Source organism: Ochotona princeps, chromosome 10 (genome assembly GCF_030435755.1).
Source record: "Ochotona princeps isolate mOchPri1 chromosome 10, mOchPri1.hap1, whole genome shotgun sequence".
Taxonomy (NCBI): Eukaryota; Metazoa; Chordata; class Mammalia; order Lagomorpha; family Ochotonidae; genus Ochotona; species Ochotona princeps.
Window position 1 is genome coordinate 34485313 of NC_080841.1, and position 23038 is coordinate 34508350.

General features: G+C 37.9%; 1 protein-coding gene across 1 annotated transcript in view; it reads right to left on the reverse strand.

Annotated features, from left to right (window-relative positions):
• CUBN (cubilin) overlaps nt 1–23038 on the reverse strand; it is a 218977-nt gene that overhangs the window by 62360 nt on the left and 133579 nt on the right. The window contains exons 38-48 of the mRNA XM_058669299.1: nt 21315–21499; nt 19973–20165; nt 17820–18017; nt 14857–15003; nt 12558–12748; nt 12260–12443; nt 4803–4977; nt 3523–3701; nt 2666–2875; nt 1917–2057; nt 963–1144 (exon numbers count right to left, since the gene is read on the reverse strand). Of these exons, the coding sequence (XP_058525282.1) occupies nt 963–1144; nt 1917–2057; nt 2666–2875; nt 3523–3701; nt 4803–4977; nt 12260–12443; nt 12558–12748; nt 14857–15003; nt 17820–18017; nt 19973–20165; nt 21315–21499 (1985 nt within the window). The remainder of the gene's footprint in view (nt 1–962; nt 1145–1916; nt 2058–2665; nt 2876–3522; nt 3702–4802; nt 4978–12259; nt 12444–12557; nt 12749–14856; nt 15004–17819; nt 18018–19972; nt 20166–21314; nt 21500–23038) is intronic.

Sequence of the window (23038 nt, forward strand, 5' to 3'; positions counted from 1 at the left end):
TGGCTGAGCTGTGAATGGTATTTACAAAATCATAATCATGTGAATACTGAATGGTGACAATTTAAACAAAACCTGTGTGTGCACGTGTGATCAGGAAGGTATGCAAAGTGGGAACACCTGTGCACCTGTGGCGGTAGAAAGCTAAGTCTTCATCTCCCATGGCAGGGTGTGGACAGAAGAGCAGAATCGGGATGCTAATTAGAAACAATGATATAAATAAAGCCAGGGGTTGCTAAAAGAGAGATGACTGACACCTATAAAAAACAACTGGGAGATGACATTTGAGACTTGTGTTAAAGTTGCCTACAGTGTTCACATAGTAATGTGGTTTGGATCACACACAGCAATAGGATGTATCATACAGTCTAGGCATTTAGTAGGCTGTAATACCTTGGTTTGTGTAAGCACAGTTGGGATGTGGGCACAATGAAGTCACCTCCCAATGTGTTTCTTGGAATTTATTGTGTATTCTGTCATTAAGCAATGCATGACTGTATTTGCCACACACTCCTTATTTGCTTTCTTTTCCAAGGAAGGCTAACAAGTGTCTACAGCACTTCTCTAATCACGTAAGTGGAAGAGAGGCCAGTGCTGATCTCCCATAACAACCCTTCACTACCTCTGCAGGACACAAAGGTTATGCAGGACTATTCACCTCTATGAAATTTTTGCGATCACTCTGACCCCACTCAGTCATGTGCTGTTAAAGGCCAGATTTTGCTTTATCCGGGCCTGAGCTAGAGATCATACTGCTTCAAAGATTTACCCTATCTATGACCCCAAAGCATGTGGTGGTAGCTGATAGCCTCTTACAGCAATTTTTACGTTATTTGGCATATTTATGATGAATTTATGCTCCTTAAAATGTTTAGAATATATCATATGCATGATAATATTCCTGACCTAGTTTCCTGACTGTGATTTATAGGCCAGTGAGATTTCTCACTGCACAGCACACTTACAATCACATGCTCACTGCTGCAGGATGGGTGAGCTTCCAGCCGCAGGTCACTGAAAGTCAGGGTGATCCGCCTTCCTTCCTGCACGGTGATTCTCCACTCACAAAGCCGGCCGTGGGGATTAGGGTTCGGGTAGTTGGGAGAGCTAAATGTTCCAGCAGGGCCCTGTAGATCCCCACCACATTCTGAAGGGCAGGCACAAAAAGGCAGAATTTGTGAGTAAATCAAATGACTCCTTCCATACAGAATTTTCTTAAAGTTACAGTTTTTTCAAATTACCCTGTTGGATAAAACCTTGCCCTTATTTATCATTATATGTATGTGAAAACATTTTTAGAGAACATATGTGCCCACTTGTTGTCTCTGTTAATATTTAATCTTTGCCACCGTGAATGATGGCTCACTAACAGTATTTTAATTATCATGTGGTTCAAGATACAAGGAAGACCAATAAATACAATGAACTTATTAAGCAGTGGAGTTGGTGGTACAGCAAGATCATCTACTGCCTACCATATCAGCATCCTACAAAATCTCTCTCTGACACGATGCCTTTCAAATAAGTAAACAGATCTTTCAAAAGTAGCAATACACTTTTTTTCAGACAAGATTTTCATTTTCCCTGAGTGTATCAGTCAGTGTATTTGGGAATACGAATTTCAGCTAACGACAGGTCAGTGGGCTGGCTCTCTTGAGGAGGCACTGCAGGGCAGTTCTCATCTCCACTAGCATCATTAAATTCCTCTGTAGCATTTATCACAGTCATAATTTTCTTTCATTTATGTGAATTCAGGATTTACATGTTTCTCCAATAAGCATAATATCCAAGTAGACATGAGTCACATTTGTTTGCGCTTTTCAAATGACTGCCACAGTAATGTCTAGGACAACGTTTATATGCTGTATATGGTCAGTAATGTTTTATTCATTTATTTTCTAAAGAATCAGTGAACTCACCTGCTAAACTGGATTCAAATCTCAGCCTGAATCCTGTGGCGGCAATGGAGCCATCGGTGACAAATCTGATGGCAGCCACGTTGCTAAAAGTGTCTATGCTGTCAGGAAAGACATTTCCACAGTATTTGCCCAGGCTATTTCCTGTAAGAGTCATGAAGTAAGTTCATGTTCAGATGATAGATTTATTTCAATCTCTATTTCAAGCGTTTTTCCCACACAAAGAAAATAATAGAAGACAAAACCCTGTCCATGACAGTAAGAAAAAGCTGGAGACATGAATGAAAATAAAAACATTCAAACACATGAAGAAACACTGAAAAATGCAACAAATTAGGAGGAGGGTACCTTAGCACAAAGAGGAAGGCTTGCCTATTTGTTAAAAACAGTCTAAGACAACATGGCAAGTGCTTTTCTCATGCAATTTCCAGGAGACGTGACATTACTCTTTCTTCTAAAAGCATAGGCTAGCCCTCTAATATCTGCACATGGCACAGGGAGCTCTCAGCACACTGCTCTCTCAAGGTGGCCTCCAGGACAAGCCATAAACAATTGCTCCTGGGGCTTTGGCTTTCATTATTAATGGGTGGAATTCAAGGGAGAGAATTATTGTCCAGAGCCAATTGAGTTGCACTTCTTTGCAGGGAGTTGACATATTTTTTGCCCATCTTGGAAGTATAGAAATGTCAAAAGGTGAACAGCTGTACACGAAAATATACATCCCAGAAACAGCAGTCATATCTCACGCTGACCTGAAGTGTGGTTTTCCCAGATCTCCACAAAGTCTTTTGTGCAGTCAGAGGAGTCTTGAAGGTTAAAATGTTCAAAATGAATGTTGAGATAGTGTCCCTCGGGACCCTGCAGGTGCCACTGACAGAATAAATCATTTGGATATGGGAGTGTAGGATATCCGACGCTCTCAATGACACCACTTTGCCCTGTTACTGTCCCACCACACTGGGCTGAAAAAAAAAAGAGCAACAAATCTGTTATAGACTCTGCTTTCATGACTAAATCAATAAATGTGAAAACTTTCGGGTGCTAAATAAATATGAATTGAAGATGTGAAAATTCTGAAAATGTTACATTAGTGCTTTTCTTGATATTTGAGACCTGCTACTAATGTAAAGAAAAATGACACCATGAATTCAATTCAATAATGAGAAATGGCATATTGTAGCTCTGAGGGCTCAGCAGGGCTATTTCAGAAGCTGGTATGCGGGTTTCATCTCAAGAACCAGTTGATAGATTGATATGGCCTGTCTTTTACTCTGTTTTGAAATACTGAGTCAAGCTCTGCTGCAAGAAGTTTTGTGACTGGTTGGTAATATCTGCTGTTCCTGGTTTAGAATCAAAACAACCTTTAACTGGTACATCTGAGAAAATCACTGAAAAGTACTCAATTATTTCTTTTCTGCTGGAGTGACACCTAGATCAAATTATATGCAAATAGACTCAGATCATACACCCCAAAAAACTTATGTTTACTTCTGTCATTACCACAATTCTTAAAATTAGGCAAGACAGAAAGATTTCTTTAAAAGGCATTTAACAAAATAATGTCTTATTCTATCTCTACTTTCCCACTCAATATTTAAAATATTATTACCTATAGAATACTTGGCCTTGAATCCCATGTGGGTGGGGCTGTTGTCAGTTCGGAATCTCAAATATAATATATCTGCTGAGGAAAACCGGTTGCCAGGCAGAGACATCCCACACAATCTGGATAGTACTGGTGCATTTGAATCAGCTCCGTCTCGCAACTCGAGGTAATTGGAAGTACAGCTAAAGGGGGAAAATACTGTAAATTGTAATGCCTTGATTTATTTTTTTAAGAAGGTTTCACTAACTTGCTTCAAGGAAATTACCAACTCATCATTTCCATACATAAGATGCTGTGATGGAGTCAGTTTAAGTTGCATGGTGCTGTGAAGTGCTATGTAATATTTTTCCTAATAGTATGTTCTTTTATTTGCAGCTCACAAGTCCAATTCAACATGTACTATGGTGAAGAATATCTCCTTGCCTTCTGTACAGTTTCAGGTTTACAAAATGTCATTTTCAAATCAACACTACAGATTTCAACAAAACAAGTGCTCCATTTCACACGGCAACTTGATATGTTCCCTTTGACAAAGATGAACTCCTGTGAGAGCTGAGACCCAGGCTAATGTGGAGTCTCAGCTGGTACTTCCTTTCTGTCAAAGAGGGTTAAGTGCTTACTGACTGCTTCTTGAGAGTCAAGCCGTTCAGCTAACACTCAGAGAGTGGAAGAGCCTCTCGTATCTGGTAGCCAGCGAGGACAAGTGAATGCTCTTGTACCTCAGTTCTGTAGCACGTGTGCGTTCATGCAAATGTATACACGTTTTGTTAAATGAAAGAGAAGCACAAGCTGGCTTTCCACAGTCGGTTTAGGTTTCTTTTGTTTTCTCCTGGGTTCTAATCATTTAAAAATTCTTTTAAAGAATGTCAGGAAAATTGTACCTTTCTGTGGTTGCATTGGTACTGTTTCTGACACAAGTGACCCCTGGTGCTCCATCTCATAAATTTTCATTTCTTAAACAGATATTTTTGTCATTTATGACATATATGAGACTGGACAAATAAATACTCCTCTACCAGAAGCACTATTTTTCCTGTGAGAGGAAGGACAGGTACCATAGATCTCAGGCATTCGCCCCCGTTGCCTTTTGAAGGATGTGTCTGGGGTCACAAGGAACAGTATCTATGTACATAATCTGCTTGGCTGACGGAAGAGAAAGGCTGCTAAGCAACATCTCCAAGCTCAAAGCCCTAAGCATGTTCCTTTTCCCCACAATTTCCCATGCATTCTATGGTGCTGAGAAAAGAAGAAAGAAACTGTTATGCAACATGGAAGTTACTTACTTGGGTGTTGCTTCAATACTGAACTGATCTTCAAAATGCAGTCTAATGAGTTTTCCTGAAGGAGCTGATATGATCCAAATGCAATCAGTATGCTGGGGATAATTGCCAGGGTAGTTGGGGGAGGTCACATAGCCTGCAGAATCAGCTCCATGGATGTAGATGTTGCCCCCACAGGCTGTCAGAAAACAACGTCAAAATGATGTATAATACAGTGGCTGAGGATGCAGCCAACTGACGGCTATCATTTTTTTTTTTTTACAGATCAATTTATCTGTCTTTCCAGTGGCAATTTCCCTTCATCTAGAATTATCATTCTTTTCTTTTTTAAGCAAATAAATCATGAATTTGCTGTAGTGGGAGCTCTCTTTCTTGTTTGCTAAGCCATCTATTTTAATTGGAAATGTTGTTCTTCATTAAAGCCAACAAAATGATTAGGGCTCATGGTGCATGTGACAGAACATTACAGAAGCATTGAGTCACATCCTCCCTTTAGAGGACTGTAGAAGCCCAAGTAGAAGAACAGTTAGGACTTCGTACTTAGTGTTCAGTTCTGTAGAATGATGCACAGCCAGGATCTTGAAATGTTTAAAAGAATAAACTAATACTACACATACTACTCTGCAGGCAACAATTCATCCCATTTTGTTAAGATTTAGATGCATTTGGAGAGCAAGAGGTCAATGGCATAAAAAAATCATCTGGTTTTGCAAGATTAAGGAGCTTTACATACCAGACATATGAAAATATTTATCAATGACTCTTCTGGCAATTTCTGCAAACAGACTCAGCAGGAGCAAACGTATTTGCAAACCAAATAAAACTACCCTGTCCAATGACCTAACTGCACAGATATTTGACCTGTTAAACCCAAGTGACATTCATTTCCATTGTCACTGAACCACTTATGGTAAATTCCTGAATTTTGTCATTACCTACTCCATCATCTCTCACACTCTAAGTGCAATCCTCTTGAACAGCTTGGTCCTTGTCTTTCCTTCATACTCCTTTTGTAAAATTCCAAGTTCACAATCAGAATGGCTTAACTGAAATCACTTATGAAAATGGATGCCACTGCAAATACGTGTTCTTCCACTTCAACAGCGCCAAACAATTCACCCAGTACTTTGTATATAAACCACAACAGCTGTTTCAAACATCACCAGATTTCCCTTTAACCCTTTATTCTCTCCATTCCTTAATTCTCAACATACTATTTTGAGGATTACATTACAAAGAAAACAAAGCTGTGGGAATACCCTCAGTTTGTAACCCCTTATTTGTTACCATTCTTGGTAAATTCACCTATGTCTTTGCTTTCTTTCCTTCCCTGCGTGCCTTATCACACTGTGCTCTGAGTTGGGTTTTCATTCTAACTTCTTTCTTCCTGCTTTGTTAATCAAGTCCTCTCCCATTTCTTCAGCTCAGTCTAAGCACTACTACTCAGGCCCCATCATCTTACAATTAGGACAATTAATATTCAAATATATACAAACAAACAATATATATTTATGTGTGTGTGTGGTGTGTGTACGTGTGTGTGTTTAAGGAGGCAGAAAAAGAATCATCCTCTAGCTCACTCTCCAAATACCCAAATGGCTCAGCCAGAGCAAGGGTTGGGTCCACAGAGGTGACAGGAACCCAAATACTTGAGCCAACAGTGCCGCCTTCAGGGTATACATTAGCAGGATGCTGGAGACTGGAACTGAACCCAAGAACCCCAATTAGGGCAATTTTAACCAGGATCTTAACTACTAGGTTAACATTCACTGCCCCAGCGATCTTTGTTAGTCCTTATTTTTATAAACAATTTAATATGATTGAAAAAATCTTTATCCTTTATATCTTTGACCCTTAGCTTCTTAGATACCAACCTCTTTGCCTCTTTCTTTTTTCTCCGTTAAAATTTGTCTTTTGGCCTTAGGGAACCTCTTTCTGGGGCTTTTTTGACATTGCTAGAAACTTCCAGAAATCCCTTTGTAGGTCTTCCATATTATCACTCTAAATAATGTTCTAATTAACATCAGACCCTCACAATTTCAAATGCAACCAGTCTGTTGATAATTTCTATATTTTTATTTATATCTAAATCATACATTCAGTCTAGACCTTTCTTCTCACCTCCACATTCACATTCTAACTCAGAGCTTCCAAACTGAATTAGAAGATTCTCAAGTTTACATTATTATTTGCTGACAATTTCACTAAACTCCACCTTCAATGTTTTATTCTTGTCCCTAATGCATTTCACTATGACATATTTCACTAATTTATACTGTGTATTTTATTCTAAAATTAAACTCCATCTTATTCATTCACTATTACTTCTCCAGGACCTAGTACAATGTATGTCACTTGAAAGTTCATAGTACGTATGAGATGAATAGATTCCACCCAGTCAGAAACCCAGTAGCTACCCTCACTTTTCCCATCCCTTCCCTGACTTTCCTCATGCAACTGAACTCCAAATCTACTCCATTCCATATTTATAATCTTGAAATATACCATGGTTTCTACCTCTTTACAGCCATTTCCTTAGTTCAGGATCTAATAATTTTTCTCCTAACTTACTCTTATCTAGTCTCTCTCCCTTTAGCTGTTACCTATTCCATGTGCTTTCAATGATACAACTACTCTGGTATTCTTACTCTGATGTTGCTGTTTATACTTGGGTCAAAATCTTGCTCACTATCTTTGGGTTAACAACTCCTTAGGATGGAATCTATGACTTCTGAATGATTCCTGCCTTATTCATCACCCTTATATTTTACCCCTTTGACTTCTGTCCAGCAATAGTGAATTCTTTCAAATGTTTCAATATGTCTTGTCTGTTAACATTGAGACTTTTGTCATCACATCCTTGCTTCACTGACTGCCAAATCTACTCATCTATTTCCTGTGGCATCTTCTCTGCTCTCTGGGGCTATACTAGGTATTGCTCCTTGATGCTTTTATATCTCCAGATGAATTCCTTTGTCTTGTTCTTATTATACCACATTCTCATTGCACCTAGGTGTTTCTATCTTTGATTAATCCATTAATAAGTCAATGATTGAGTGAGAACAAACGACGCCTGATCTGTCATAGCGACTTCAAACAACCATAATGAAGAAGGGTCTTTAGAGAAAGATGATATAAACTAGCTGAACTTCATTTCAAGTTAGCCACATAAGAATGTGTGCTAAAGAATTAGAAATGGGAATGGCATGGAAACAAATATAGTAGAAAGACATATGGATGATGAAAATAGATGGTGACTATCATTAAGGAAAATGGTTGAGTGAGCAAAGAGATAGAAATAAGAGTACTGTGTTTAATATTAAGCTTCAGGAAAGACAGGGAGAAGGTCACTATTCATCCATACTTGATAATAATTAGTTCACAAAGGAATTACAGAGGACAGGCCAACAGCAGAGGGGTACCTGGAGACATCTGGAGATGGGGAAGCAGCAGAGAAAATGGAGCAGGTTTGTAGTGACTAGATAACCCAGTAGCAATGGGTGAGTGGCCATTCAAGCTCTACCAGCAGTAAGAGCTCCAGTGGCAGCCAGGTGGGAAAGGGAGTTCACTAGGAATTTAGGAGGTAAACACAGGCAAAGCGCTGCCTATCCTGCTGATTTATTTGATCTGACCATGAGCAGAGACAGAGCCACGGACTCAAGGGGTGGTGCAGGAGCAGGGAAGACTTCACAATCAAGGCTTCCATCAGTGCCACATCAGACATCATTTTGTGTTGTGGAGCAAAGGCTGTGGAACTCAAGGAATGGACAGGAGCAGGCTCATTTCTGGCTCAGCGCATTGCACTGTTCCCACAGGGAATGCAGTGTCAACTTTGCACCTTGTAGGTTCCAATCAAGGCGGGTTCGGGTGGCCTCCAGACATAACAGCTGGCAGACTCAGAACTCCACCAGTGCCACTCCAGGTGCCATTTTGTGTAGTGTGGCAAAAGCTCTGAGACTGGAAGGATATCAGTGTGCTGTGCATGTGCTAAATTAGGCTCAGTGCATTACATAAGTCACACAGGGAAAACTGTACTGACGTAATACCCTGCAGATTCCACCCAAAATAGGTCTGGGTGGCCCTCAGACTTAAAGGCTAGCAGGTTCCAGCAAGACCAGCATTGCTGACAACATAGTTATTTAGGACACCTGGTGTTTCCCTAATCCTGGGCATTGCTCTAACCAGAAGTGGGAGAAAGGCTGTGCAGGCAATGGTGCAACCACAGCACAGGATCACAGGAGGTAGAGAGTGATGAGTCAGGAGCTGGGACCATGGAGGGAGTCATGGTGAAGGCTAAGCACAAGAGCCCAGGACTGAAACTCACTAGAGGGAATGGCACAAGTGACTACAAATGAAAAACCAGGTACTAAACCCAATCAGTAAAATTAGACGTAGATCTGTGGGTTATACAGCTTAGAAACCTGTCCTAAAGCCTGGCGTGGTAGCGTGGTGGCTAAAGTCCTCACTTTGCACACACTGGGATTCCATATGGGTACCAGTACTACTGCCGGCAGGCCCTCCTTCCCATCCAGCTCCCTGCTTGTGGCCTGGGAAAGTGGTGGAGGACAGCTCAAAGCCTTGAGACCCTACATCTGCGCGGGAGACTCAGAAGGGGCTAAGGGTTCCTGGCTTCAGATTGGCTCATTGGCCATTGAGTGAATCAACGGATGGAAGACCTTTCTCTCTGTCTCTCCTCCTCTCTGTATATCTGACTTTCCTATAAAAATAAAATAAAATAAGATGAAATAAATCTTGAAAAGAAAAAAGAAAAGAAACCTGCCTAAGGAGAAAAATCTGCTAACCAAAAGTACAATGACCAACAGCAAAAGAAGAGACAGAGGCAAAACAAATATTACTGAAGCCTCTCTTGCAAAAGAGCAAAACCCTCTGCCAACCTCAGAGTTAATTGAGGAATATCTCAACAAGATGAGGGACAAATAATTAAAAAAATTTGTTATAAAGCCTATTAACAGCAGTGAGAAGCATACAGGAGCTGAAGGAATTTAATGAATATGTTACACAAGAAAAAGCAACACTGAAATGAAATTAAGAAATGAAATGACACAATTGGAAATGAAAAGACACAATGGAGCTAATTAATAATTCAGAGGAAAACCTCAACAATAGAATGAATGAGGCATAAGAATGAATCTCAGAACTGGGAGACACTTCTTGTCACAATGGGGAAACCATCAAAAACCTGGAAGTGGAGCTGGTTCAGGCTAAAAAAGTATTCAAGAATTAAGATACACTATTAAAAGTCCAAGTATAAGAATTATGGGAGTTCCAGAAGGCAAAGAAAGAGAGGCTGGGTTTAAACAAATACTTTCCTAAAATGGAGAGAGAACTGGGAAGCGACATACAGGAGGGGCACAGAACTCCTAAGAGCATTGACTAGAAGCATGATAATCAAGCCCTCTTCAGTCGAACACAGGGAAAAGATCCTTAAATGTGCATGTGAACAAAATCAACTAACCTGTAGAGAAACCCTAGTCAAACTCACATATGACCTCTCAGAGGAAACTCTACAGGCCAAAAGAGAATGGAGTGAAATATTCCAGACTCTAAAAGGAAAAAATGGTCAGCCCAGAATAACTTACCCAGTAAAGCTTTCCTTTGTCTTAGAAAATGAAATAAAATTCTTCCATAGCAATGAAGACCTCAAAGAACTCATCTCTTCCACACATGCCCTACAAATGATATTTAACGATGTTCTCTTGACAGAGAAAAGGAATAGCACCTACTAAAACCAAAGGCAAACATGGAGAGTGTCCCAATAAAACCACAAAACAAAACTAAATAAAAAAATGAATAAACCATTGCTAAAGTAGCAGGACAAAATTACTGATTATTGATATTAGCCAAGAATGTAAATGGCTTAAACTCATCAACCAAGTGTCATGGATTATTGGACTGGATAAAAAAACAAAACCCATCTATTTGTTGTCTACAGGAGACACATCTCACCAACAAAGATAGGTGGAAACTGAAAGTGAAAGGATGGATAAAGATATTCCAGGATAATGGGAGAAAAAAGAGCTGATGTAGCCATTCTTGTATCAGATAATACAGACTTTGACTTGAAAAACATTAAAAGAAAAGAAGAAGGATGCCACATAATGATCAAAGGTTCCATCCAGCAAGAACAGATCACCATAATAAATGTATATGCACCGAGTGTCAGGACACCTAGCTATGAGAACAATATTAATGTGTTTAAAGGGAGAAATAGACTCCAATACATTAATACTTTTGCCTTAAATATTGTCATCAATAATTGACTTTAAAAATACAAATCAAGACTGAGAGTCTATATAGTCTATACAAATGAAAAGTTCTGTAGGATGAGGTGAAGGTCATTTGCTCATCTTTCAGTCACACATCTCTCTGTCATTCACAACTCAGCCACAAAACTCAGCACAGAAATGGGGAATGACAAAATGTTCTCAAACTGTAACATAACGGTGGCAGGATTCACAGAACTGTGTTAGGGCTTCCTCTCTTCATCCATGTGCAAGAGCTGTACGTGCTGAGAAGTGACAGAAGCGGGGTGTCTGTTGTCTCAGATTCTCTTCAAGCTATTACATGACTTTGTTTTTGCTAGAGAGTTGAAGTTGCTAGAGATTTTAATTTCTTCTAGATGAAGATATAACCCTGAATTTAAATTATTGTGTTTGGAGGAACACATAATAAAAACGTATTCACTAAAATTAACATGTATTTTGAAATGCTTTCAGAATTGTGGATTAAGGTCACAGGATCATAAGGAAATACATATTATCTAACTTTCTGGAGGGGAAACAAAGATTTATTATTTATATTGTTTTCCACTGATACTACTTCCTTTCTCAACTCCTGAATTTACTCATTTAATTAAATATACCAGAATTAAATCTTACAGAATTAAATCTTACAGTAGCACTAACTACAAGCATAATTGAGTGCAATTAAGTAAAGGTACTCTATACTAAATGAGCAATAATAGAATCAGCGGAATATATGTTAATTTATAAGAAGCATATAAAAGCATAGAACAAGACAATCATGATTCTTACAATGTTTCTGTAACTAGACTGAACTCATACTAGATGTTTTATGTTGGGAAGCACTAGGAATGTAAGGATCAATAGGATTAGCTCATCTTATACTCATGGAAAATTTCACTTTGATCACTTATTTCGGGACAAGTCTTTAAAAAAAAATCAAACCCTCATTTTGCTTACATGTAAAATAGAAAGAAGGATATCTTTGTTAAAAAGTGGTCATGACATACATTGTGATGATACACTGAAGGCATAATTAATGCATAATGTATATTTATTAGGTTCTTGATAGTTTTTAAATGAATGTATTTTCTCTTACTATAGAAAGAAGTACCTTCTTTTCCCCCAATCTATGTAAACAAAAGACTAAGCAATTATAGGAAATGTACTAACATGATTTTCAGAGTAAATACTTACCTAAGCTCTTTGCCTCATAGTTGATTTTAAATCCTTGACCCTCATTACTACCATCAGAAATAAACTGAACAAACATTTGATTGTCCGAGGTGAACAGAGTTGAAGAAGGATGACTGCCACAGAAATGACCATTTTGTCCATGAGGTCCCAAGGGTGGAGAATAGACATCAAGTCCATTTTTTAGCTATAAAGACAAACACAGATTGCCCAAAATTGTGAACGATGGTTTTCAAAGTCTTATCCATTTTTGGCCTAGGGAAAAAAATTGTGTTTAATGAATGAAGCCTACAAGACTTACCACTAAATAATCTCCTTGGTTGCAAGCAGGATCTCCACTTGGAACTTGGAAGGGCTGTTCAAAATGAACAGCAATGACTTGACCACTCTGGACCAGGACATGCCAAGAGCAATTGAGATTGGGAGGGTAGGTCTCTGGGTACTTGGGAGATGTTATGATCCCTCGGTCTGCATGCAAATATCCACCACAGCCTTATAACGAGAAAGAGATTATATAAATGATATTAGCAACTGTATTTTGATTCTTTCCTGTTTTTGTTTGGAAGTTTTAAAGTAAACATAATAGAAATGTGGTTGAAACTAAGTGGAGGAAATGATTAGCCTAACACACATGTAATACGACATATTACCAGGCATTCATTTTTCTTGTTACTGTTGATGCTGTAAAATGCTTGGATGAGGTAAGCAATAGAAACTATGTGACAGAAATCAGAACAGATGAGATAGAGCAAGAAATCCCAATGACAGCATACTAGATCATACAGAAAATTGAAGCCCTTTTTCTGAATAAGAAAACACTGAGACATCAGAATGGCATGATGTGACTCAAACCATAAAACTGTCACCGTCTGCAAGAAAAGAAGGAGATAGTGGTGAGGGAAAAACAGAAGCAGAGGATCTCCTCATGAGATGATCACCGAGTCCAAGGAGAGATGATAGAAGTTTGCATTCAGGTGTTGGCAGAAGTGGAGAAAGGTGCTTGGAATATAGATGAGCTGGGAGGGCAGAACTGTTGGGATTTGTGAATGGTTAGGATGTAGGATGTGAGAAAGGAAGAAAAAGTCAAGCATTGTTCCAAGATGTTTGGCTTAAATAAATAGAAGAGTGATTTTTTTTTCTATTCACTTCAATTGTGAAGAGTGTGAAATGAGCAGATTTGGGGTTTGGGAGAGGATGTGAATCAAGAATTTCATACTCACATTAAGTCTGGAATAACTCCCAGACATGGAGCTGTCAAGCATGTATGTGTTTTTTTTTTTTTAAAGATTTATTCCATTTTTATTACAAAGTCAGATATACTGAGAGGAGGAGAGACAGAGAGGAAGTGGAGCCGCCGGGATTAGAACCAGCGGCCATATGGGATCAAGGCGAGGACCTTAGCCACCAGGCCATGCCGCCGAGCCCAAGCATGTATGTGTTTATATACACATACATGTATTTATGTGTATCTATTATACACATATACACAGAGATCTATCACATAGATGTATATTACATATTCATATATTATAGACATATATCATACATGTATACAGCAATATATACATAGATATACCTGTGTAGTTTACAATGGCTCTATATCAGATATACAATAAGGGTAAAGCATACCTGAGAGACATACAAGAGTCCAAAGTTGGGGGTTGAGGAAACACTGAGGTTGGAGCAGGTAAGCAGAGAGCTGTTTCAATGAGCTAAGTTGCACAGGTGAAAATCTACCTTATGTCAGCCTAGTTCCAAAGCCTGTTCTCCTAAACCACAATACAACATTCTTGCTTTAGGTATGAGAATGATAATTTATATTTAGTTGGCTATACTTTGTAAAAGTCATATACAATAACAAAACACATATGACATTAATTTTTGGTATTTCAGGAATAATTTTTAAATTGTGGGTTTTTTGTTTCAATTAAAAATACAAGACTTTCAATACGTGACTACTTCCTTAACTTATGTAGCTTGGATCTTACGTTATTTTTGGACTTCATGAATTGTCAAGTTTTGCAAGTCAGTCTTCATGGGATAGTATCCTAGCACTCAACTACACATGGGCTGGAGTTTATGCATTTTTGACTCATCAGATTTGTATTTTTCAGAGCTGCAAACTCTTCTGTCAACCTTCAAATGAATGATTTCAATTGAGAAATTTCTGAAGATGATCTTCTGTATTATTTTTTCTACCTATTGCCTAGGTTGAAGGGAAATCAGCTACTATTCTTTTGATATATTATGGAGATGAGTTGTCTTCAGTTCTTTCAGTTTTCAGAGCGTCTTCTAGGGTTCTCCCCCTTGAGAACCTTAGAAGCCTCCTTTCTAGGGAAGGTATCTACTTAACCACTTGAAGGTGGGAAACCCTTTTGCATAAATTAGTCATGGAGCTTTGATGAGGATTCACTAACTGATTTCAGGATTGACATCCAGAGGTGATAGATATCTGTGTATTCTGACTTTTAACCTATATCCTGACATGGAAAAATGGTTAGAGTAAATTAGGGAAAGGAAAAAGAGAGATGTGAGATGAGATGAGACGAGATGAGACAAGACGAGATGAGATGGAGCCGACCAACATTTGAACACATTACTCTTGTGAAAGGATGCATTGAAGCCGGCCCCCGTCAAACTGAGGTCAGAGGTGAAGCGGATGAACATGTACTCTCCAGTAGAGCGGATGGGCCCAGGGATCTCTCTGCCACACAGAACTGCAAGCGGCTGGGCCAGATTATTATCTCCTATGAAGAAAGAAGGGAAACGTCAGACTAGAAATATGACGACTTCCAAATCTCCCCCACAATTACTTACAACTAGAGTGGATCACACATTTCCTCAGAATACAAGAAGTTCCTAGGAACAATGAAATTCTCAAACAGTAGCATAGTTCAGGGTTACTGCGTTCTAGATCCACCTTGCTCAACTGCAGCCTGCCCACTGCCTTTCTAAAATTTGGCCAAAAGTTTTTAGCATTAATGCTCATATTAGACTCCCTTGGGTTGGGAAGTGGTAGAGAACCTGTGTTTCATCATTCTTTTCAGGGACTCCATCTGACTGCTGCAAATTGAGCATCTAGAGCTGAGGAAAAGTCTGGCTTTGCAGCTTCGTTATGAGGTCCTTCATCAAGAAGCCTGCACTTTCACCCAGCTCCTTCTGTTTGGAACTTTACATTCATTCTTGCTTGGAATTTTAAGTTTGTTTTCTATTTGTTTGTGTTTTTGCAGTAACACATTCTTGTGGAAAATAGCAAAGATAATTTCAGCAAGTGCCCTGCCCCTAGGAGAAATGCAGAGGAGAACCCTGGGGTCCCTTTTTCTTCTCTTGGATATATGTTTCCATCAAAACAATTGTTCTCACCAAGACCAAACAGAGTAAAAGGGATTAGAACCAACATGGATTCCATGGTTGGGGACATTTTATTTTTCCTCTAAAGCAGAAAACTAATACATTTCAGACTTAGAAAAAAATAAAAATGAGATTTGAAGTGAGAGAAAACGTGTCCTTCTACAGAACCAGCAAAATGAATTCTTTTTGTCATTGATCACTACTTAAAATTCATACATTTTGAAATTCAGAAAACAAGTATTTTCTATTCTGTGACTACAAATTTAACAGCAAAGTTATTAAATGAAGATGCTTGGAAAGACTTTGTTTGGAGAGCTTATTACCTGTAGAAACTTTATAGACAGTAGTTTTTAAAATTCCAAACATTTAATCTCTTCAATTCCTCTTTGCATTTCACATCTTCGATAATGTTATTTTTACTACATCTCACCCTGTATTACTTTTGCCTATGCAGGTAATTATTGGTTAGTAATTACCTACACTATGAAATTTTGGAGCTTACTATACATGACTGTTTCACAAGCATACATTTTATCTCTCAATGAGACTACTGATTTTGATTTCTGAGCTTTGCTCCAGACAAATCTTATCTCTGAATAATTACCTGTCAATTAACTGATTGTTGGCGTGTAACCCAGTAACAATATATGCCTTGTTATCTTCCCAACTCATTCTTCCACCCTAGTCTTCATACTGAATTTTTTGAGTCTTGCAGACCCTCAACATATAAATAGCAAAGATAAAATCCTCAACGTTTAAAGAGAAAGGCAGGTCAGACAACTGTAGAAGGTAGGGTTAACAGGTTAACTCTAGACCAAACGCCTTGCTTTAGAGATTAGAAACCCAGGACCCAAGATTGGTAAAGGTCGACAACTGTTGAACAATTACTATCTAGAATTTCAAGGGGATTACACTAAATACCCAATTTGATTTTCATAACACTTTTAGGTAGGAATTATTATTAGGTACATTGTATACATAAGAAACTGAGTCTTAGATGCAACTTGCATTTCTGTAAAGGGGCATACATTTTAGAAATCAAAGGTGATTAAACCCTCTTTTAAAAAATGATTTATTTAAAATCAGAGCAGCAGATAGAAAGGTAGAAACAGAGGTTTTCCACCAGCTGGTTCACTCCCCAAATGCCTGCAGCAGTCTGGTTGGGCCAGGCTGAAGTTGGGAGCTAGGATCTGCATCCAGGTCTTCTACAAGGGCAGCAGAGACTTGAACACTCTGGTCATCTTGGGCTGGCCCAGGGAGGTTCACAATCACCCTATGATAAATGGCCAAAGGTTTGTGATGACAAATCAGTTTCACAAGCAACCTCTAAGCGTTATCAATTGTAGCCAACGGATTTAGATATTAGCTTCAGAATGTTACGAGCTGCCATGACTCTGAAGCACACACACACAAAAAAGCTTGGAATTGGGCATTGAAAAACCCTCATCCCCTATCAGAGTGCCTGGCATCAAGTCTTGGCTCTACTTCACCGGTTTCCTATTAAAGCACATCCTGAAAGACAGACAATGATGGCCCAACTACTTGTGTTCTTGCAGCTCACGTAGGAGCACTGGATGAAGTTTCTGGCTCCTGACTTTGATCTGGTCCAGCTGTAGGTGTTGTAACCTTTTGGAGAGTGAACCAATAGATAGATGGTCTCTCTTTCTCTGCCTTCAAATGATGATTGATGCTGATGATAACAACCATCACATAAAGAACAAATCATTAAGGTAGAAATTGGAACATAATTTTAAACATATATTAACACTACGTAAATTTGAAGAAAACATCCAAATGTGCACACAGTTGACAACAACTATTTCTTCAAGGAATAATACTCAAATGAGGAGAGAATGAATCATTGGACATCTACTCATATCATTATTGAAACAAGGGGAAATGAATAGGTTACTTCAAAACATCTGTGGAGAAATCAGCTTTACTGCACAGCAGATTGAGCCACTATCAGTCACACTGGCATCTCACATAAATACTGGTTCTAGTCTCAGTTGCTCTGCCTCTGATCCAACTCCTGCTAAGGCACCTGGGAAAGCAGCAGAAGATGGTCCAAGTACTTGGGCCAAGGCCACCTACCAAGGAGACCCAGATGGAGTCTAGACTCCTAGTCACTGTAACCATTTAGGGAATGAAACAGCTAGTGGAAGATTCTCTCTCTCTCTTAAAATAAATAATCTTTAAACCGGTTTCCTACCATCTCGTATTACAAGGCTATCATAGCCACATGTTTGGTGAGGTTCGATGTCCAGGGAGAGGATGTTGAGTTCCACAGTAGAACCAGGAGCTTGGATGAGCCATGTGCACTCAAGCCCGTTATTGTAGTGGCCCGGCCAGCCCGGGGAGAAGAGAAACACTGGTGAGTCTCTTGTAGTCAGGAACCCACCACAGGTACCTGTAGAAATATTTGTGATGGAAAACAAATGAATACCTTTTCACTTTAAAGTGATATCACTATACAAAAAGAAACAACCAATTGAAAACAACTTTCTCAAAGAAATCACTAAACATTTCACTAAATCCACTACTTTAGTCATGGTTTCCGTAATTTCTTCTTCTGTGTAAGAAAGCAACACTGTGCTCTTTGTTCTTCACCCAGTGTGTCACTCAGCCCATTTATTACTGAGTATTGATATGTTATACATAAATAAGTACATGTAGCAGAACCTTCCCACAGAAGACACTTATATTAAGAGACTGCTATATTCATGCTTCCTCATCTTTCAACACACTCATCATGTAATTTATAGCTAGGAAATTTTGAAATAACTTCCTATTTCATAAACTGAAACATTCGAAAAAGCACATGAGTTTGTAATAATGGTAGCCTTTATTTATTATTCACTTGCTTATTAAATTAAAAGTTTTATTGAGCAATAACTCAGAGCAAAATGCATCATTGTGAAATGTGCACTTCATGGGTATTTAGTAAATTCAGAAGTGCAACTGCCCCCACTGTCTGATTTCAGAGTGTTCAGCATCCCATGGAGAAACTCTGCGTCCATTTTCCTGGATTTTCTATTCTCCCACATTCTGTCTTTACAGACTGACCCACTTGGGCATGGCCTACATGGAATCATATCCTCTGTGGCCTTCTGTGAAACGTTTCTTTCACTTACCAGAAAGTTTTCATGGCACATTCAGACTATGCTGTCATGAGATTACTAACTACACAGGCAAAAAACTCTAAAATCTTTACCTCTATCCTTATTTTTCTTGACTAAAAAATGAGATTTGTGATAAATTATTCACTTAAGTCATATAATTATAGATTATTAAAATCTTAAATAGGAATTACTCATATGGTTTAATGGTTCATTAATTTCTTCTGTAACTTGAGAATTGTGACTATACCAAGATCTAATCAAGTTTATTTATAAGAGTTCTGAATACACTGATCTATATTTCATTTGAAATCTTACTGATCATTTACTTGCTTTTAAGGAAACAGATTAATATTTTAAGAAAATGATTAAAATTCAATGTGGTGAAGCTGTCTTAGAAGACAAACTAAAAATGATATCTCAGGAAAGAATACTAAGAGATATTAAATAAAAAATAAATATGAATTACATATCAATCAATGGTCTCTGCTGGTAGAATTCTCAAGAGGGTAGAAGCAGGTAGCTTTCATCTTTAGGATATGTTTAGGCTTAGGATATGTTTAGGCTTAGAATAAGTTTATAGTTTGGCTATTTTTGAGATTCTATGATCATGTGCCTAGAAAAATATTCCAAACTGAAATTTTTCATCTCTGTCAACCCTCAAGTCCATAAGAAATGCTCAAGCTTGTTTAAAAAAAAAAATCTAAGGACAAAGAACAAAGTCTCTCAAAACACTTCCAGCTCAACACCACTTTTACTAAAGAATGTCTTAAAAACAGTAAAGTCAGTTTTAAAATTAGACCCATTTTACTTTAAAATATGATGCTTCCAATTAGCTAATGAGAACCTGATGCATTTCTGAAGGCACATTTGAAACAAATGGAGGAAGCAGACCTCCTTCTGTCCTTAGCAGCATCTTCATCACGTGTGTGCGCATGCACTTGTGTGCATGTCAAATTTTCAAACTGATTTTCAGAGATCTCAGAACTGGCCCCTAGAAACTTGAAATGGAATATCTTACAGGTCTCACACTTCTTACTACCATGAAAATATAATGGTACATTTGCATTTTTTGCAGAATGTTAGAGAAACTTTTTTTTTAATGTAGCATTTGTGAATTTGAACAAATGGAGAGAGGGCTTTAGAGCTGTACTTGTATGCGCATTTTGCCTATATTAAAACAGAACCCTTTCAAGGATTAGTCTATACTTGTCAATCCCAAAGCATTTCATTTATGATCACATACCTGTAGCAATTGTAGGAACAAGCCCACTAGGATTGTCTACTGCAAACCACTCCAGGAGGAATCCCCTCCCTGTGATGGTCGAGTCTGAAGAAAATTGAAATGTCAAAGAATTTCCAGTGGAGCTAAAAGAGCCTGTCTGAGTCCCACAGTAAGTTCCAATGAGGCGTGAATGAACTCCAAGGCCATCATAAATCTGTAAAGGGCAAAAAGAAGAATAGAGCATTATATTTTAAGCAATCATCTCTTTTTTTTTTCATAAAACAGAAAATTTAAACTTCTTTTCTATTATTACAGTTTTATCACAAAGAAAAAAAACAACAAATGTGCAAATATTTTAATTTGAAACAGAAAATATTACTATAAATAATTTGATGTGCTCAAAAATATTTATCATTGTTCCACAACAATATCAGTAACATGATGTATGGCATGTAACTGCAGCTCACTTGACGATTTACACAAAATTTAAGGAGCAGAAAAGAAAGCAGGTTAGCTCCACATTGTGGAGTCTCAAGAGGAGGAAATAGGAAGACAGGAAAAGCAATGAGCGGAAAAGCTCCACGAGAGACAAGGGAGGGCTACCCTAAAAGAAATCATGTTTCCATAGAAAGAATTAAGGACTAAAGAACTACACCCTGGAGAACACCTTCATCATCTTGAAAGAACTCAATAAATCTCTTTCACTTGTCTTAAAATGCTAAATTATCTATTTAGGGACACATGTTGTGATAATTTCCAAATAATTTGGAACAAATTCATGGTAACAGCTACTATAAAAATCCCCTATTGGGCCTCAATGCTTCACATTAGATAATGGTTATTTTCATACATGGTAGGTGTTTATTAGGTCCTAGATTCTATTTGAGGCACTGAGTATCCAAAATGAGTAAGACAGAATATTGTTCATCAAGAATCTGACAGCATTTCTGGAGTTGATAAAGGAGCCGATGTCTGGATGACAATGGTCACCATAATTTTTATAGCCAAATGTATTTATTTATTTATGATTCTTTAAATTTTTCAATACTTTAACATAAGAATAAATAGAATAATGGGATAACAAAATAGAGTAAAAATATAATTAGGACACAGATATACGCTCATATAAAGCCTAACATGAAAACTACAATGATACTAAAACATACAAAATTTTAGACACAGAAATGCAAATAACAAATACAGTATTAAAACCGCTTTTAAGAGGCGGTAATCATGAATTTAGGGCAGACCATTCTGTATGACTTGCAACTCTTTGAAAGAACATTAACTTGGGTTTATTTTTGACAACAGCAATTCACCAAAATCCAAAATGCATAAAAAGTTGATTGCATGTAGAAGCTACCTTTAATTTGTCATAATAGCAGTTTGTTGTTTCTTCAGTGTTCATCTCCAAAATTCTACCATGGATAACCTGAGATTCATTCACATTTACTATCCATTGGTAATTGGAGTTATGCGGGTAGTTTCCAGGCCATAAGGGAGAAGCAATTTTCCCATGAGATCCCACAATATTATGATTGCCAAACACTAGGAAGAGAAAACATAGCAGTAAATCAGATTTACTTAGTATAGTTCTTTAATTGAATGGTTAAATAGGCAGAGGATATTAAAAAGGATGGGCTTTTCATTAACTGTGATTCCTTTCCAACTATTGAAAGAAATACTGCTTCCCTTTTCGTTTCTGGGCTGTCCATTAGTTCCTTGGAAAAAGGTGACACTGTGAATGGAATTCCAGCTCCTTAGAAGGTTGCTTGCTATGCAAGGAGGCAGCAACTTCCCATGTGAAAGGGAGTCCTCAGTCCCAAGGAGATGTGGGCAGGGTATGAGGATACCAGGCCCATTCCCAAATTTTGGCATACCTATTGTGTGTTGTCACACAATAAAAAGGCACATGTTTTAAAACACTGTTTTAAGATAAACTGACTGCTTGTAACAACATATAGAACAAGCAGTTAGGGAAATCCTGATTAAAAACCAAAAGTATTTCATGATTTTGTCTTTTGGAAGAAGACTACAGTTATAACGCTGGGACATCTGAGTTAATCCCAGAATTAGGCCGCCTTTAATTTAAAGATTATGGATTTTGTATGATTAAATGTAATATATTACATAAATACACCAAATCTGAACTACATTGGAAATCTCTTTAACACAGTATTATGAAAAAAACCAAGTTAACACTGGGGTAGGAAATTAAAGTTTTAAGAGAATACAAAAATCACTGTGAATGTTTGCCTTCACTTTTTTTTTTTTTTTACTGTTTTCTCCCTCTTTTTTTTTTATTTAATTATTTATTATTTAACTTCATTAATTACATTGTATTATGTGACACAGTTACATAGATACTTGGGTTCTCCCACCCCTCCCCAAACCCTCCCACCATGGTGGATTCCTCCACCTTGTTGCATAACCACAGCTCAAGTTCAGTTGAGATTCCCCCATTGCAAGCGTATACCAAACACAGAGTCCAGCATCTTATTGTCCAGTCAAGTTCAACGGCTTCTTAGGTATACCCTCTCTGGTCTGAAGACAGAGCTAGCAGAGTATCATCCCAGTCAATTGAAAGCTCCAACATACCATCAGCAAAAATTTACATCATTATGGAATTAATTGACATAGTAATGAGTAACCAATATGTTAAAAGTAAATGCGAGTTCCCAGCCACCTTCTGTGACCACCTCACCTACACTTCAATTTTAGTTTATACACAACATATAACATTCAAAACATAACATGTTATACATAACATCATATCATCTTAAATTAAGGCAAACATGTGGTATTTAACCTTTTGTGATTGGCTTATTTCCCTTAGCATTATGGTTTCCAGTTTGGCCCATTTGGCCACAAAGAACTGCATTTTGTTTTTTTTAATAGCTGAGTAGTATTCCATAGAGTAGATGAACCATAGCTTTCTTATCCAATCCTCTGTTGATGGGCATTTTGGTTGCTTCCATGTTTTTGCAATTACTGATTGTGCTGCTATGAGCATAGGAGTGCATGTTGGTTTCTCATAAAACAAGTGTTCTGGATATATTCCTAGGAGTGCTATTGCTGGATCATACG